Below are 18950 nucleotides of genomic sequence, written 5' to 3'. Positions count from 1 at the left end.
ATGAAAAGTTATGATGTTTCTATTGCTTTCATTTTTTTAAACCTGAACTTTAACCTGTAGAGGCTTTATATAATAATACATTTCACATGCATTATATTTCAAGTATCATGAATTCATGTATTGGAATCTAATAACAAATTCAAATCCATAACATTGTCCTTATTAATATGTTCTAAATACAAGTAAGCATCCATAAACTACTGTACAATGAGTAAGTGTATAAAACTGTGCAGAACAAAATCAACCAAGTCAAAACTCTAAAGATAAAATTAACAACAACAACATATTTTAACACTGACTGTTACATTCTTACTGATATGCTGAATTTGTTACATATGCCTATCTGATCATAAGCCCCAAAGGTAGACCCTGTTTACAAAGGCAGAATGGGCAGAAAACTGGCAGTACAGATGGAAAAGCCATTGTTTGACACTGTGGCAAATTTCAGCAAAGGTCAATGACTTACACAAAGAACATGCAAGGAACACTAAACAGGAAGGACCTGAAGCAAAAAATGCAAGAAGGTCTGTAATAATAATAATAATAATAATAATAATAATAATAATAATAAAATTGCTAATTTATTATCTGATTACTTATAATGCTTTAATTTATTTAAGAGAATGTACTGACCTTGGGCAAACGTAGACGTGATATTGACATGAAATTGTACTTCTTGTTTATCTCTTTGGGCATAAATATTATTTCATCTTTTAGGTGGAAATGATTTTGTATATAGAAACTTGTTCCTGAGATTACTTGCTATACACTTTGTCAAAGAATGTGTACCAACCAGTGTAATGGGAACGAATGTTTTTGTAATAAATATAAATAGACAAATTTGTTTCAGCAAATTTTATATCTTTTCTCAGGCAAATTTAGCATCATTTCCATGACAACAAGACTAGGTTTAATTGGTCTGGATAGTGTGATTCAACCTACATTAGCATATTTCCACCATCAAAAAATGTCAAAGCCTGTTTTTATTTAAAAAATTTTTATTTTTTTATAAGCACATGACTATAAGGATCTGAATTTTTCATAGCCTGGATTGCTTATGTTTGAAGATCTGAAATCAAAACCACCTCTGTGAATGTGCAGACAGGTATCACTGTGCTTCTTACTATCTTTTCTTCTGACACACTGCCAACTACTAAAGATTTACTTTGTTATGCTTTATAACATTATTCCTCTTTTTTACTTTTCCTTTCTACAAAAATATTTCTCAGATGCAACATTTCTAAAATGGACAATTCATACTAGACTTTATCTCAGGGATGAAGCATTAGTTTTGGTATTGACCTGCTTATGAAACTTAGGTATTCATTATCACCACCCATTTTGTTCATCCAAATTGTTTTTGCTTTGTTCTAGCACTAGCACACTGGGTTTAAATTAAAGTATAAAATATATGCTTGTGATGCAATTGAACATCTAATTTGTTCGGATTAAAACTCAGAATACTTTACAAAGGCCACTAAAAGCAAGGGAACATCAAGAAAACATTTAGGGAGAGAAAAACAGCATTTCTCGTCCCATTTAACAAAACAATAGTTTTGGAGAATTTATTGTGCTTATACCGTAATATCCGGACTAAATTTTTTTTTTATATTTTTATTTTGAACAGAAATACGCCGCACCTGTCTATAAGCTGCAGGTGCCTACATTGAAACTAATGAACTTTACACAGGCTTTAACGAAAGACAGTGTCTGTTACACGGCTTGTATCTAAACAGTAGCCTACCAAGAAAGTCATTGTGTACTGTCTTCCTCCTTCCTTTCACAACAATTTCTTTCGAAAATGTATCTTTTGGCATCGTCGTGCATTTAAAAATCATCAAATAAAATAATTCAAATTTGCTATAGATAAGGGTATCTGCAAAATGCTGTAAATGTAAATATACTCTTTTAAGGTTTAGTACTTTGAATTAATATTTACTTATTAGAAAACTTGCTGGGATCTACATGTATCTTAAGCCAGATTTGTGTAAATCATCAAAACATAAAACGAATAACCCTATCTAGACAACATACATTTTTTGGAAATGTAAAATCCCAGAGTTCTTTGGCTTTACCCACTGGGGGCTTGAGCAAAAATGTTTTCTCTTCAAAGAGCTCCTTAAATAGATCGCTGTAGTAAGCATTTTTCTAAGTCAGTGTTTGAAGTTTTTTGGTCCGATGCCACTTGTGCTCCTCTCAATCGTATCTCTTGTTACATAGTATTATAGTGCTAACATCAAAGTTCATCTCTGTTTTTTGGAGGCTTTGCTAAACAAGAACTGCTTAATTAGTCTATTGTGCCTGGTCCATACCACCAAACCTTACAAAACAAACCTACCAGACTATTTTCACTACAAAATCATTTGCACACTCTTTTTCTAGACATGTGGCCAAGAGATTGCAACATTTTTTGGAGTGTGAACACGGTTTAAAAGCCCAGAGGGCTGATCAATTCTAATCAATCCTGGTGGTTTTAAACTTGTATCCACTGAGCTGTGGTGTGGTCTATGTTATTTATGGAAGCTATTTGTCACCTTTCACCATTTCAAGCAGGGTAATGAAAATTGGCTCAACATTTGACATCACAGTTTTGTGATAGTGCGTATTAAGGGTCATAATTGTCAGGCTTTTTTGATCTACAAAATACAAGCATGCCACATGCAACATCTTCTTATTCAGATATGCCTCCTAACAAAGGAATTGTTACACAATGATATGCCATTTATCCGAAAAGTGTTGTTATTCACCACTTGAGTGTTGCTATCAAAGGAAAAAAATAAATGAATAAATAAGCATACAAAAGAATTAGAAGTTAGAAATATGAGTCTGTCCTCCAAACAAACTTCTAAAACTTAGAAGTTAGTTGATTTTTTGGGAAACAGTTTAAAGTTTGAAAATGTTCAAAAATTACTTTTAATAATACATTTTAATTTAAACTTTTAATTTAAACCCAAATGTGTTTAAAAATCATCATAACTAGAGTTCATTGTGGGCATCAAAACACAGGCAGATGGCATCAAACATAGACAATCCATTATAAATCCCTGGGCCAAAATGAGGAAATAGAGTAAGATTTCATAAGATTACAAATACATAAAAGAACACAAATGGGGAGGCAATGACAGTATGATAGACCTAAAATATAATCTATATGAAACCTAAATCAAAGCCTTGGAATCCACCTGTCTTAGAAAGTCTCCATGCTCGTTATCTTGAGTGCTCACTGGTAACTTTCCATGTGCAATACATAGTTCTGTTAAAAAAATGTGTGTGAATGCTGTATAAAATTTTCTTGTCAAAAATCTCTATACTGTATGTGCAGCCCATTTGTCCTACAAGCATGTTAGTTTTCCAGTGTCCTATTTCTACTACACTGTCCTTTTGACATTTCTGTGTCTGCCTGTTACTATAGATAGACAGCACTGTGCCATGTTTTTTAGCCTTGCACCTATAAAGTCTTTTTCAATGGCCCTCTAAAATTCCTGTTCAGCTGTACCAAGCCCTGAGGCTATGTATACTATATGATGAGAATGGTGTGGCCTGTCACCATAACATCTGCTATTAGCTATCGAGCTGACAGCAGCACACACCTGCGATTTTAGAGTAATGATACTCAGGTTGTATCTCTGTCCCTCAGGTACAAGTGCTTTTGTCCTGTTTATTGGCAAAAGTGCCTTGAAAATGAAGACTATCACTGTATCAAATGCAAGGTGACTGAGTGATGTGGCAGATGCAAGGCTGTCTGGAGCTGCACATTCAGGCTTTATTTGTGGGAATGCAGAATTTAGACATATTGCAGATCCTTGACAACCAATACAACCACAACGAATGCTAAATATAAATATTAAATAACCATTAGCATAGTCCAGTATAACATCTGGAACGGTTTATAATATATCTTTCAGTAAACAAAATATGTGTACTGTACTTAAAAAAAAAAAGTAAAACCAGCTCTTTATATAATAAGAAATATGGAAATAGGAAGGAAATGCTAAATATAGCATCAAAATGGATGGACAAATAATTTTAAGAGCTGAACAAACATTCTAAACAGTGATTAGTTGTTGGAAACAATGATTATCAGTGAATGGTTGTCAAGAACATTGGTGAATTGGTGAACAAAGTGAATAGTTGTTGGGAATACTGGTAAATTGTAAATGATTGTTGGGAACAAAGCTAATCAATGATTGGCTGTTGGAAACAATGATTATCAGTAATTGGTTGTTGGAAACGATGGTATTCAGTGAATTGTTGTTAGGAACATTGGTGAATAGTGTTTAAATGAACATTAGTGCTAAGTGATTGACTATTGACCCTACCCATTAAATATTCTACCCATCCTGAGGCATCCTTAAGTTGCGCCAGCTCTTGTCACGTCCCACCTAATGAAGATTGTGGACCTTTAAAGAAGTAGATACCGACCCCGCAAACATCCCAAACCATCTAGAGACGTACCAGTGTCATTTAGATCCCACTTCATGTGGAGTTTGAACAATGAACATTGGACCTCTTTGAGTGTTTAAAGGCTTTGGCACAGAAAAGCTGGTGTTGTATCTATGATGATTGCAAATGTTGAGCTATTTTATGAGTTGTTTAGTAGCTCCTGGTTCCATAATCTCAAATGAATGTATAAGCCTGTAGAAAGGACATTACTCATAATCTTACATCTCTCACTCTCACTCTCCAGTGTTCTGTATTGTTTAAAGATTCATAATTACACTCTTGATATCACCCAAATGAGGATGGGTTCCCCTTTTGAGTCTGGTTCCTCTCAAGGTTTCTTCCTCATAACATCTAAGAGAGTTTTTCATTGCCACAGTCACCATGGCTGCTCATCAAAAATAAATACACATCGTTTACCGTAACTGTTAAATTCTGTAAAGCTGCTTCGAGACAATGTCTTATTGACTTGACTTGACTTATTGGGAATAGAAAGCCACTAGATTTGTTGTTAGCAACTTCACTGGATTCAAGAGACTAAGTTTGGCAACATTGAGACTAGCTTATAGTTTATTATTATTATTATTATTTTCTTATATAATGCACTTGAGAGGAGAGAAACTGTTTTAACAGACATTTCAGGAAATATTTACTGTTAAACGAACAGTAAGTTACATTAACTTTAGTCATATCAAATGCTATGGGTAGAGAGAAGACTATATTCACATAATATATAGAAAATAGTGTTAAGCTTGTGTGAAAAGCTTGACCAGGGATATTTTTTTTCCTGAAAATTGGTTTCAGTATATAGTATTTACCTCTCCACAGGCTCAGACCGAATGAAATGACACATTGCCCTTGTCTTTGATTTTGTAAACCAGGGACTAATAGACGTACCGTTAGCACCAGTCCCTCTCGGTATTATACAGCTTTGTCTCATGAATGTGATGGGTTACTTATGACTGCTGGGGAATGAGTCCCCTGATAGAAATCGATATGTGGAGCAAGAGGTGAATCAGCCTGTTAGATTTTGATCGTTGTTCAAGGTCGAGCACGAAGCACAAGTCTCATAAAAACTCTGCCATTCCTTCATAAACAAGACTCCCTTGCTTTCTGCATTCATCGAGGCATGAAAGAGGAAGAGAGACATGTGAAAGAGAAGAGGGGAACAGATTGGTGCAGGTCATGTCTTTTAAGCTAGGCAATTAAACTTTATACATTTAAAAATACATATTTGAAAATACCTAATAATGTACTCAATACATATTCAAAGATATGCACATTTAGCAATATTTATTCAAATCTATGTAATGAAGACAGGTGTGAATTCAGGTCATGATTTGCAGCCCCCCCTAGGTTCTTTATAAAAAAAAATTAAGGAAAACGAATGATTATTAAATTGTATTATTTATTTTATGAAATTGTATTATTATTATATATAGTTAAAAGTAATGACATTTTATAAAAAAATCATGATAAGCTGAAATAATTGAATATGACAAAATATGACAAAATCTCCACACAAAGTTTTTTCTTGACAGACTAGAAAGAAGGTATTGTAAGACATCTGGCTCAGATTAACAGATATGTCAAGATGAACTGGTAATCATGGGCCAAGCAACCTGTCAGGATAAGAACAGATCTGGCAGCACATCCCTTTAAAGGATTTGACAGGTTGCAGGCAGTTATAAAGACAGTTACAAAAACAGAAATTTTAGCATGTTCGTTTATTAGAGAATAATGATATAATGCAAAAAACTTTTGAACTGATATAATTTTCATTGTTTCACTATCAATTATTTTGCACACAATATTTGACTCTTCTTTATGTAACCCATGATGAAGAAGGAATGCATGTACCTTGTTTAATTTCAAGTTAAGCACTGTTTTCCTTTATGAGGACCATCTGAAAGTATATTGTAGAAACAGCCAGGCCAATTCTTTAGTTATTTTTGCTATACACTAAAGACATTTGGGTTTAAGATTAAAAAAAAAATGAATATGAGCATCTGGATCAGATGTTTTGCTTCAGTTCAGCTTTCCTGATGTGTTAAACAAATTGGAAGACAACTCCTTTCATACAGCCTATACTAATTTAATGTGAGGAAAAATATAGGGAGAGATACCATACATCTGTATGGTTGTTTAAAATGGTTGCTTATTCCTTGTTGCGATAACTCCATCAAGCTTTGGAAGAATTTATCTGTAAAGTAGCAGACAGAATGTTCCTGTAGATATCTGAGCTTATTTTTCTGCCAACATCTCAAGTTACATCAACAATAAAAAAAAAGCCCTATGAGCTCATACAGTATGTCTTGGTTCATGAGCAGATCCTTTCCTTCTCCATACTTTGACCTTTCCCTCACTTTGGTAGAAGTTATTTTGGATCCAGAACTTTTGTGGATAATCTCTGAACTTATTTTTTTCTAATCAGTATCTTCTAATTATGACCTTCATGTTTTTGTTGTTGAAGTCTATTTTCAAGATTGTGGTGTGATTTGTTTTTATGATTTTTTGTGATTTGATTATTGCTGGTGATGCCACTGACTGGGCTTTTCTTTACAGTGATTTCTTGACAACATGACTCTGTTACCAACTGCTGTTGTTTTCCCTGGCCGATCTGTTCTTTGTCTGGTTGTTAAAACTAGTGGCTTCCTCCCTTTTTAGGGCAATTAAAAATTGTTGTGTTGGCTATGGCAAAATGTCTGTGCAAGGAATTTAATGTACGTGTGCATTCGGATCCTGACTCTGAGCTCTGCAGGCAATTCTTTTGACCTCATGGCTTGGTTTTTGCTTTGATATGCATTGTCAGCTGTGTGGCCTTTAATAGAGAGGTGTGTCCCTTTCCAAATCAAGTCCAATCACTAAACTTTTCCATGGTTAGACCCAAGTCAAGGTCTAGAAAAATCTTAGCAATGATTAGGATAAGATTTTTCTAGACCTTGACTTGGGTCTAACCATGGAAAAGTTTAGTGACACTTTATCAAATTTTAAAGTGTTGTTGCAAAGGGTCTGAATACTTATGTACATATGATATTTCAGGGTTGTTTTTTTTTTTTTTATTACAGACATTTCAAGAGTTTCACTTTGTCATAATGGGGTACTAAGTGTAGATGAATGAAAAAAAAACTATTTGAATGATCATGCTGATTGCAGGAACTGAAAGGTGAATCTCAACAAACCTTTGATCTCAAACGATCTCTAATGAATAGCATAGTAAAAATCGTTAGATTTTTGCAAAAAAGTACATAAAAGAGACAGTATGAGTTTATTTTTTCAATACAAATTACACTAAAAACTTTTTGGATGTGTTTAAACTCAAGTGATCAAGGTATACATCACCCATAAGCAGTAAAGGGCATGCAGGATGTTTTCTAGCAAGCGAGAAGCAGATGACATTAACCTGCTGTGACCGCACAACTGAATAGAGGCAAAGGAAGTAAACTTATCCTCATGCATATGCAGAAGTACACAGGCCAAAGTGTCAGCTAAGCAATCACGACAGCTCAGCACATCGATATGGACTAAATAAGTGTTTGAACCTCACTGACAGCAGGTAATACAGTGCAGTGAAGGAAAAAAAAAAAAAAAAAAACATTACAAAAGGGCTACCTACACGGTCAAACTGTAGAGCATTGCATCTGAGGTGCAATCAAACTTCTGTAGAGCTGCTTATTCAATCTGAACTGCCTTAGCACAAGTGGGCTGCTGTTATATAAAGTCAATGAAATGTCAGGGCTGGTTATAGTGTTGTGAGTGTTTAAGAATTTGGCCAGTAGTATTGTGACACTGTAGAAATCCACAGTTTTTCCACCATACTGTTCACAGTAAAGGTTGCAAAACATTAGAATAGATGTTGATTTTGTTATTAATTGCACATATTATGCCAAGTTTCAGTACATTAGTTAAACAAGCTAAGGTTCTGTACATAATAATCCATAAATCTATAAATAAAACCATTTGATTTATGTCTAATAAGCGATTCATTGCATTAATTTACTTTTGATATTACTAATATTAAGCAATATAATAAAAGAATTTCCAATTATATTTTTTCACCTACAATGGATTACAAGACCCATTGAGCTATAACTTCCACTCCGTTGTTGAATATTATTTTCTATAAATGCACGACATTTTGTTCCTTAACCAAAAAGTAACATTGCATAAAAAAGCTCTGTTAGTAAAATCATAAGGCATGATGCTTTTCTGCTCCTGATTTGGACATAAGCCTACCTCTAATACTCGCTTTGTGTTTACTAATGGACCACTTGACTCACCATCATGTTGACAGCTGTGCTGAGGCACTGTGTTTCATAAGACTCCTGCAATAAGCCTGCTTAATCTGAGAGGTATTTGCAGAAAATAATAATAATAATAATAAAAAAAGCCCACTTACTCTCACATGTTCAGCATCGTGTGGCACTTGGCTCAGCCTGCCTGGCTCGCACTGACATCCTGCATGCCTGCCTTAATCTCCCAGCCCACATATGGTTATCAATTTAGCCTTACAATCAAAAACACTGATGCACATACATTGATTTAATGGTGATGACACGTTCTCAAGGCTAATTAGCAACAGTAATGAAGCTATGCACAGAAATAAGGATGTGGCACTAACAAGACAGTAGCACAGCAACAATGATAAAAAAATAAACCAATAACCACTCAGTAAAGTGCAAGCTACAACCTTAAAAAGTGTGAGAAAGTTTAAGGTGGTAACTATGCAAACAAATCCTAAAAGCATAGCAGGTTTTTTTTTTTTTTTGCCTTTTGTTTATTACATTTAAACTTTTGTACTTTATTTCTAATGAATGTGGTGGGGAAAAGAAACTGCATTAGCCTGGATTTTTTTATATATGAAATATTCTCAATGATGTGACTCCAGGCGTTTTTTGTTTTGTTTGTTTGTGACTAGTGGGGAAGCACAAACTGGATTTCAGTTCACTTTGTTGCTGAGTCACATTTTTCTGAATCACCTCAGCTTTCATGTAAAGATGACTCTGCTTCTCAGTGGGTTTCAGTGGGTTGAGCTGCTTCACAAATGCATTCATTTCTTTTTTAAATGAAGTAGCTAGTATATACTGTAAATAGACAATTAAACTGACCTTATAGAGAAGACCAAATTGTTGTATGATTTTGATTTTTTAGCTTGGCAATCTAGGAGAGCTGTGGAGTAGCACATTTGATAGGATCTCTTGAGGTGCACCTAACAATCTCCAACAGCTATTCAAGTACATATTACTGGATGACGACCTTAAAGCAGACCTAGGACCTTCTAGAGAGGTTACATCCCACAGTTGTCTTAGGAAATGTCTGGGGATTCCTCAGGAGGAGTTGTGGCATTGGATATAGAAGTCTAGACAGACCTTATTGGACAGTTGCCATTGTAAGAAGTAGTCAGTTACCACTTTGAAAACCACTGTGAGTTTTCAGCTATAACTACATGGACCTGCTACAGCCTTGAAAGAAAAAAAAAAGATGAGAAGAGAGCAATCTGGATGATCCTCAGAATCACTCTCGATGTACCAGATTTATCATCCAGCTTTGTATTTAGAAGCTAGAAATACTGTACACTTTTAAAAGAAACTTGTTGTAGAAGTATATGAAAACAGCAAGATAGTGAAGGTTTATTGCACATAGAATTGATGCTCCATTTAGACTGCTGGTTTCTGCTTTACAGTTGATCCATGGCTTTTATTACAATATATTAAATAATGCTAGTAGTTTGGCATGTGCTGGACTGGACCATTAAATGAATTTGATGAAGCTCTTATTGGAAAAGTAAACATAACCCCAGGCTTTGGTACTTTTGTATTTTGAGGGTTATGAAGCACTCTTTGTCCAGCTTGTAACTTAGTTTCCAGAACCTTGGTTTTTTCCTTACTTTTGAAGAAAATTTAATAAAGGTTTTCATATGGCAATAGCAAGGAAGTGATAGGAGGTATTTCAGCTAGTGCCAGTCGCTCTTCACCCAGGCTTGTAAATGTGGGTTATTTTTCCTTGTTGAGCCCATAACCTCTACCATAATCTAAACACAGAGTTCAAGGCCAGCTGCTCTTGCTATCTCACTCATCTGAGTTTGAGTCACATCACTACAAGCTGATCCCCTTGACCTGTTGTCTACTATGCATTCCGGAGCCCTGGCACTGAATGACAATTGCATATGACATTTCAAAGCTTCAATCTTTCATAATATGACATGTTCAAACACGTTTAAAAGGTTATGTTTGCACAAGAAAATGTATTGATTTAGCCTACAAAACATGGGCTCATTTTGTATCCTTGCCAGGGTAATGAATATCACATAAACTACAAACGAGACAGCTGTGTAAAGAGGGTGGGAGCGTTATTGATGATATTCCGTCATTCGACTTCTGCAGGCTTCCGTGCTTAATTTACCACTTTGCCAATTGAAGTGTCCTTACCAGGTGTCTTCAGTTTGCGAGTGTGGTAGTGCTTCTGAAGTAGGACTTTATGAAACTATGGCTCCCCATGGCAGTGCATATCACTCAACAGCACCTCGTTCTACACATTCTACTAATGTGTAGGCCGATTATGTCAAGCTGGTGGTGGATTGCCTCGTTTTGAACATCTCTGCTTTATCATTCAGTGGAGCTGAAGTTGCTTTCAGCTACTCGACAGTCATACAGGACTTTTTAGTGGGTTAGTTCTAAAAGCCTCAAGGCTTCATGGTTTATCTATAGCTGGATGTGACGTAGATTGGTATCTTTTATTTCTACCACAAGATCGCATAAATTGACTAGGAAGAGCATGGCAAAGCTTTTGTTTCTGTCAGTTGCATGATTCAGGACTTTCTGTATAAATATTAGTGATACAGAACTAACTGTTTAGTATGTCTCATTTGCTGAAATAACCTTCACTGTCATTTCTTGAACATTTCGCTCTAACTAAGAAAAAAAGTTTGTTGAGTGATATCAGCACATCATGTTTTTTATTTGTATTTATTTTTTTCCTCCAGAGTGATGTGCTTGACTAAGCATGTGAAAAGTAGTATACAGAATACTAAACAGTTCAACACAAACACCATTCTTCTCAGATTGTTGATGGTGAAAGAGCGTTGTCTAAACATGTTGCCCCAGAATCTTATGCATGTTCAGTTGGGTTGGTATCTGGTAACTGAAAAGGCCATGGCATATGATTTCCATCATTTTAATACTTGCTAGAAAACGTGCAGTGAGTCCTTGCACACTTAGGGCAGATTCATCGCAAAGAACCCCTGCCATAAAAAAATCCTTTTACAGCATAACAGAGCCAAGAAACTTTACTTTAATTAATCTGTACTTTAGCCTATATTTTTCACTGTAATTATTTCTTTTTAAACAGAAACTTTTCTGGGCTTCTATCTACAGTACAAATGGACCTTTTACATGCCACAATGACCAGAATTAAACTGCATTTACTGAACTGTGGCCTCGTGTGTATTTTTGCAGGTTTGGCAGTGCATCAGATCATCACTATCACTGTTTCACTCATCATGGTCATCGCAGCCTTGATAACAACATTAGTCCTTAAAAACTGGTAGGAAAGATTCTTTTCTAGCATAAGTGTGATTGTAATTTTCTGTTTGTCTCTTCCTTGTTCCTGTCTCTGAGTTGAACGTGTTGTATGTGTTTCCCCTGTACGTGTTAAGTGTCAAACAGACACAGAGGTTCCAGGTATGATTTTATGTTGGCTTTGTGAATTTGGTGCGTGTTTTTGTAGCTGTGCACAGTCGGGAAATGGCCGCCACACTAGCCACCAGAGGAAGATCAACCAGCAGGAAGAAAGCTGCCAGAACCTGACTGACTTCACTCCGGCACGCGTACCCAGCAAGGTGGACATCTTCACCGCCTACAACGATAGTTTACAGTGCTCTCATGAGTGTGTGCACAACGCTGTGCCCGTCTACACAGACGAGATGATCCAACACACACCGATTTACAAGACCACCTACAATGGGAGCAGGTGAGAGATGCATGCTGCATACTGTTCCTTTGCATATTTAACACTGCTTGAAAATCTTATGACACACGCACAAAGATGTACACACACGCACATACATTAAACAAAATGTATAATAGCTTTAACATTTGAAGATTTAATATATTTGCAAACACCTCCTGATATGAACTTCTTTTTTCTATTCAACACTGGAAGCAGAGTTGTCTGATTAACACTGATGCAGGGAGATTATATGTCAAAATCCATGCCAACACAAATAATATTGTTTAACATTTTACATATCCATGTCTCATGATTGAATTAAATTGTACAATTCAGTTGAATTAAAGTAATAAAAAAATTAACAGAAATATAAAAAAATATTTAAATGATTTATATCATAATAAAATAAAGGTCATTTTGTTCAAGTAGAGCTATAAATTATAAATGTATTTATCTATTATAAATATGTGGATCAACCCTGTTAAAATGAGATGGTACAGTAGATGTGTTACTAATTTTTATATGACATTATAAAAAATACAAACAAACAAAAAAGAAGTTTTAGGCTAGAAAAAGAAAACCTACCATTAGTTGGATGCACAATTACTGTTTTATAATGCTGGTAATGCGAGTGTGCTCAAAATTACATTTAAACTCATGTTTAATGTGATTATCTTACATAATTATTTTCTCTTATTTAGCCAGTTGTTGCATTAAGGCTTTGTTTCTTCTTAATAATTTGTAACAATTTTTCTTTATTTATTCTTAAGTAATTGCTTTATTGTGGACAAGGTTACAGAGTACATGTTTGATTTTACGAAGAGTAGACTTTTGATTGGCATGTAAGAGTAAAGCTTTTAATTACTATATCAATAAAACACTTTACAATGGTGCTTAAGCATTGAGGCATGAAAATGTGCTTGGTGGTAAAAAACTTGAGTTGGGGGTTAGAGTAATAGGGTTATGGTTAAGAATTAATGGTTTAGGGTTAAGGGGGATAGGGTTAAGATGGTTAGGTTAAATCGGGATAAAATTACGTGGGTTAGGGCTAGGGTTAAAAAGTTAGGGCTAGGGTTAAGGTTAGTGTTAAGATGGCTAGGGTTAAAAATGTTAGGGTTAAGAATATTAAGGTAGGGGTTCAGAAGGATAGAGTTATGGTTAAGAAAATTAGGGTTAAGAAGGTTATGGTTAAGAAGCTTAGAATTAAGAGGGTTAGGGTTAAAAAGGTTAGGGTTAAGAAAGTTAGGGCAAAGAGGGTCAAGGTTAGTGTTAAAGGGTGTATGGTTAAAAGGGTAAGGTTTAAGAGGGTAAGGCTAGGATTCATTTTGTTGTGTGCTCATTTTGTAAAGCTTTGCTGCCTTTTACACTCCAGTTAGTTGAACAAACATGCATTAAAGAATATTACCTCAACCTAGCAATTAGCCTAAATGCATGTAAAAATGTGACATTTTGAGCAATGTGCAAACATTTCATTGGCTTTGACAGCCCTATATTACATGAAAGACCTGTCAAATCCTCAGTAGGGTTTGTAAAAGTGAGATTTTCTTGGATGCACTATATTGAAAGAGAAAAAAACTATTTGGAAGAAAGGTATGAAGAAATCTACCCCAAAAAAAGCCCAACAACCCTCATTTCAGTGCTTTCTTTTCTTCAATCATTCCTCCATGCTCAGCATTCAGCTCTTGTCTGACCTGGATGGAGGGTCATTTCATTACATTTTTAGGTAAATTGAGCAGACACCACAGAAAACTTTGTCGGTTTCATGCTTGCCAAAGTGGTGTACATCTCAGATGCATATTTACTACACTGAACCATTAATATATGCAATAAAAAAAATTTTTTAATTCTTCACCGTTTAACAGTCTTTTGTGTGTCCTGCCTCTGCCTAAAATTATTTTTGTTGTACAATTGGCTGTAAGGTAAAAAATAATCATACCCTACACCAACTCTAAAGCAACCACATAGCTAAACAAACAAACTATGTAAATGAAATAAAATAAAGAATTACCCATCCAGTAAACAATATATGGTATGGAAATATGGATATATATGGAAACTGACTCTCCTCTTATACAACTGTTTATATAGATTGGTACTTGTGTGTTTTAATATATCAGATTTTAGTCAAACTCCCTTAATTTATTAAAGATTTGTCAAAATATGCCCATCCAGGCAGTCACCTTGTTTTTAATGAATTTCCTTTCAAATAAATGTTCTCAATTACATAATACACTTGCTTACAATTTTAGATATACAGTAAACCCTCGCTTTACCACGGTTTGAATTGCATTTGCCACATAACTAATTTGTTTGGCTGATTTTCCCAGTCTCTCGCGGATAGCACGATAGACCAAAAAAACTCATGGGGAATTGTTTTTATTGAGTTTTATGTTGAAATAATGAAATGTATTAATAAAAATATAATTATTACTTATAAAATTGAAGTAAAATGTTAATACAGTACAGAACAGAAAGTAAAGAATGCGGGACGTGGATCTTTAACTCAGCCACTTTTTTTACTTCATAGGACACTTTAACCAATAAACATAGGCTACGCTACTACAGAACTGTATACTGTACAGTACATGTACTCACTATAAATGTGATACACTGCACTATTTTCTATGTGTGTTTAAAGTTGGTGGGAGGATAAATAATGGCTTAAACATTAAAAAAAGCATTTCTGTGGTGGCATCACAATTTTTTGTTTATAAACTGGGGATTACTGTATTTCGCTAACAATTTTATATATTTATATATATATATATATATATATATATATATATATATATATATATATATATATATATATACTGTAATACTGTATTTCTTGTTCTACATACACTATATGGACAAAAGTATTAGGACACCTGACTTTTCCAGCCATATGTGAGTCTTTCTTGATCTGTTACTTCATTGGTTTTAAACCAACAAAACTTGAACTTGGAAACCCAAATAAGTTCCAGTATGGCATCTTTCTAAAAGAGTACAATTATTATAACCTCAAATGGGGTTTAAATGTGGAATGGGATGTTCAAAAAACACATACAAATCTTATGTTTAGATGTCCACAAACTTTTGTCCGTATCGTGTATATCTCCTTTACTACATCAAATGATTATTGAATGAAACTAATAAACAGCCTTGCCTTTAGACAAGCAATGTTTTGCTGTCAAAATTGAATCCTTAAATTCTATTTTAGTTTCTCTCTCAGTACAGCTAAGTCTGTAGTTTTCTAAAATGTACAGGTAGTCCTCTAATTACGATGGAGATACGTTACGATGACCCTATCATAAGTTAAAAATATCGTAAGTCGAAGATGGTGCTATAACTGTGACAGCCTTTCCTGCTTCTTGCTGATATATCATTTTCATTTTCTGCATCTACTGCTCTGTTGCGTGAAATGTAAAATATTTGTACATTTTTTGTCGTATCGCTCTCGTCATCCTAAGATAAAAAAATCGCAAGTAGAACCATCTCTGGGACCATCTGTATACTGTATAATAGAAAATATAAAAATATTCTCTAAGTAAGGGGTTGTGCCAGGATGCTACACATATACTGTACTGTATAATATACATGTGTTATATGAATGGTTTAAAATGATATGTTTATGGGTGCTTTAATGATGCCAGGAGGATATGTGATAAGCACTAAAAAGTGTTTTTGCATATAAAATAGTGCATTCAAATGCCCCTGAGTGAAACGTGGGTAGTTATTGAAGTCTGACTAAAATATTCTGAGATAAATGTTTTCTTAGAGATAACTGTGTGTGTTCCAGACCATCACCAACTGAAAGGCAGCTAATCCCTGTGGCCTTTGTGTCTGATAAATGGTTCGAGATCTCCTGCTGAGGGCCTTTTACTACCCGTGGCTAACAGCAGCTTTCTCAAATTTTGGACCCTGGTATGTCCTGTTTCTCAGTTGTTTCACAATTCAAATCAGTTTAGCATTCAGGCTATGCCTCTTCACTGAGTCATAAGGGGATTGTTTCTCTTTTGTATAATTCCCTGCAGATACTTAGTGAGAACTACTAGTTATGGCATGCACTGTTTTACTTAAACTGTAATTATAATGACAACACAAATAGACTATATTTAGCTCTGCTTTAGGAGTATCGGAAAACATCTCATAATTACATGCTTTTTGTGGAAATTTTCAGTTCACGGTAATTAGTAGCTGTAATAGAATTTAATGAAAAAATAGCTGTGCTTTATTTTTATGTCCTAATTGTAACTTTTCCCCCAATTTCCCAAATTACAGAATCCCATGGGAACACCCTGAATTCTCAAAGACAGAAAATGTAAAAAAAAAAATTATTCAAAACGAATAAAGAAACAAAAGCCCATGTGTTGCAGAAAGAGAATAAAGAACACACGTGGGTTTCCTGGACATGGAGCGAAGATGTTTATTTTTCTAAGATGATGACAGATGAGAGTCGTTCTATGGTTCCCACTCCAGATTATTTTCCATACAGACTTCCGGTCATTTAGAAATGATACAATATACTTAAAGCTAATATATTATATACATAAATTTACTGTATGTGTAGAAGTATCTGAGGAAGATCACCGCCACAGACGTGTTGGAACGCTGTTTCCTGAGGGGCTGCTTTCTGTGAAAAGGGTGAACAGACTTTTCAGAACTACGTGCCAATAACGCCAATATGTGCCAATATGTACAGATGGGACGCGTCTGGGAGAAAAACAAAAAAACAAAAAAACCTACAGACACAACGAGTCATCTCTGTGACAGTTATTGTATATCAACCCATCAATTTGGTTTTGATTTTTTTTGTATAGAAAGTATAAATATGTATTTGAACTATGTTTTGAAATAGTTGAACAACATTGTGTTGCAGACATCCAAAAATATTTATAAAGAACATTTTGATTAGGTAAAAGAAACCAAACGACAAGAACCTTGGCCGACTTTTGAGTTAAATGTATGGTTATTAGGCCCTGTTTTAAATAGAATAGTCTTCTCTATTTTTGTACACACACACACACACACACACACACACACACACACACACACACAAACACATCACATTACTCAGTTGTGGTGCATCAACTCTTGGAACTGTTAATATAATATTCAGTCAAGGGAGAAAGAAATTTTTTAAAGTTTCACGTTATTATTGACGATTCAGTCATCATCATTTCTGATGATTGTTCATCCATAGAAGCTATTTTATTTGCTATGGGGTGCCATTACTGAAAAATGACAGTCTGTTTGTTTGGTGGCTATGGTCACAGTTTTGTATTATATCTATACTGTCAAAGAGCCTTAGTCATGGGTTGGTCAAATGTTTTTCACAATGGTTTGCAATACTTTCCTTTTTTTTTTTTTTTTTTTTTTACAGAAACAGTGTAAAGTAATCAGTATTTTAGGGCTTAATATAAAAACACATCACATGCTTTACTTTTGTGCCAAGTCATCGTTAAGTGCCAAGTCCAAGTAAATTGAGTCATTTGAACACATTCATAACGTGTATTATTTCTTACTGGGCTTCAGAAAGAAAGATGTATTTACCGAATGCAGAAACGTCACATGGTGCAATGCTGAAGTGGATATTTTTTTTCTTTCATTTAAAACTGTAAGGATCATTCATTTATACAGAGAGCTGTTCAGGTTTTTTTTTTCATTTTGTGCTTCTTCTCAAACCTTTCTGTTTCTGGGTGAGAAATAGGTAAATAAAATTAATGTATTCTCAACTTGTGGAAAGGCTAGAAATGACCCATGGTTACATCTGAATTGTGAAAGTAGCTGAATGTGAGCCTGTGTGCATATGTGAATATGAATGTGTGTGTGCATGTGTGTGTGTCTGCATCTTCGACTGTCTGATATTCATTTCACAAATCACTGCAAAGGAATACAAGGCCAAAGAGTTATCAATGATGGCAGTTATCGATTTGTGCAATCTTCTTAAAAACAAAACACACAAGAAAACAAATATTAGCTAGAAATTAGTACTTGACTAGAATAGAATTAAATAAAAGTATGCTATAAAATGCTTTACCAGTTCTACAATTTCTATATAGAAGTCCTCATAACAAAAGCAAACATTTACAATGGCAAAAGCATGATGTAAAATCCAGCACACTGAAAAAATTTAAAGATAATAATATAGATATATAATGACAAGGCTTGTGCTTTTCTATCTTCATTACAGGCTGCATATCATACATATCTATCCTATAGTATGTGGGAAATGATAATCAAAGGAATTTTACTTTATTCGTTTCATTTTATTATAGGCCTGGATGCACTGAGCAAATGTGAAGTCAAGCCCTAGGGGGGAATTGGGGGGGGTCTCATCGTAATTCTGCCATATACAGTGTATGAACAAAAGTTTGTGGAGGCCAGATGATAAAATTGATGTGTTTTTGAAAATTCTATTATACATTTAGTTCCCATCCGGTTTTATAACAACCTCTGCTCTACTGGAAAGATGTCCCACTAGATTTTGGTGTGTGCTTTGGTGGAGATTTCTGTAAATTCAACCACAAGAGTGTTAGTAAATGCAGGTACTGATGTAGGGTGAGAAGTTCTGGTGTGCA

General features: G+C 34.7%; 1 protein-coding gene across 1 annotated transcript in view; it reads left to right on the top strand.

Annotated features, from left to right (window-relative positions):
* The window catches only part of ajap1 (adherens junctions associated protein 1), a 59019-nt gene extending 42330 nt beyond the window's left edge, over nt 1-16689 (top strand). Inside the window, exons 3-6 of the mRNA XM_046870402.1 lie at nt 11895-11982; nt 12166-12408; nt 16169-16293; nt 16651-16689. Coding sequence (XP_046726358.1) covers nt 11895-11982; nt 12166-12408; nt 16169-16241 — 404 coding nt within the window. The 3' untranslated portion in view covers nt 16242-16293; nt 16651-16689. The remainder of the gene's footprint in view (nt 1-11894; nt 11983-12165; nt 12409-16168; nt 16294-16650) is intronic.
* Nucleotides 16690-18950: the final 2261 nt, after the last annotated feature.

The sequence above is a fragment of the Silurus meridionalis genome, chromosome 17, assembly GCF_014805685.1.
Source record: "Silurus meridionalis isolate SWU-2019-XX chromosome 17, ASM1480568v1, whole genome shotgun sequence".
In the NCBI taxonomy this organism is placed as follows: Eukaryota; Metazoa; Chordata; class Actinopteri; order Siluriformes; family Siluridae; genus Silurus; species Silurus meridionalis.
Note: the sequence above shows the minus strand (reverse complement) of the source record. Positions and strands in the feature narration are given on the sequence as shown.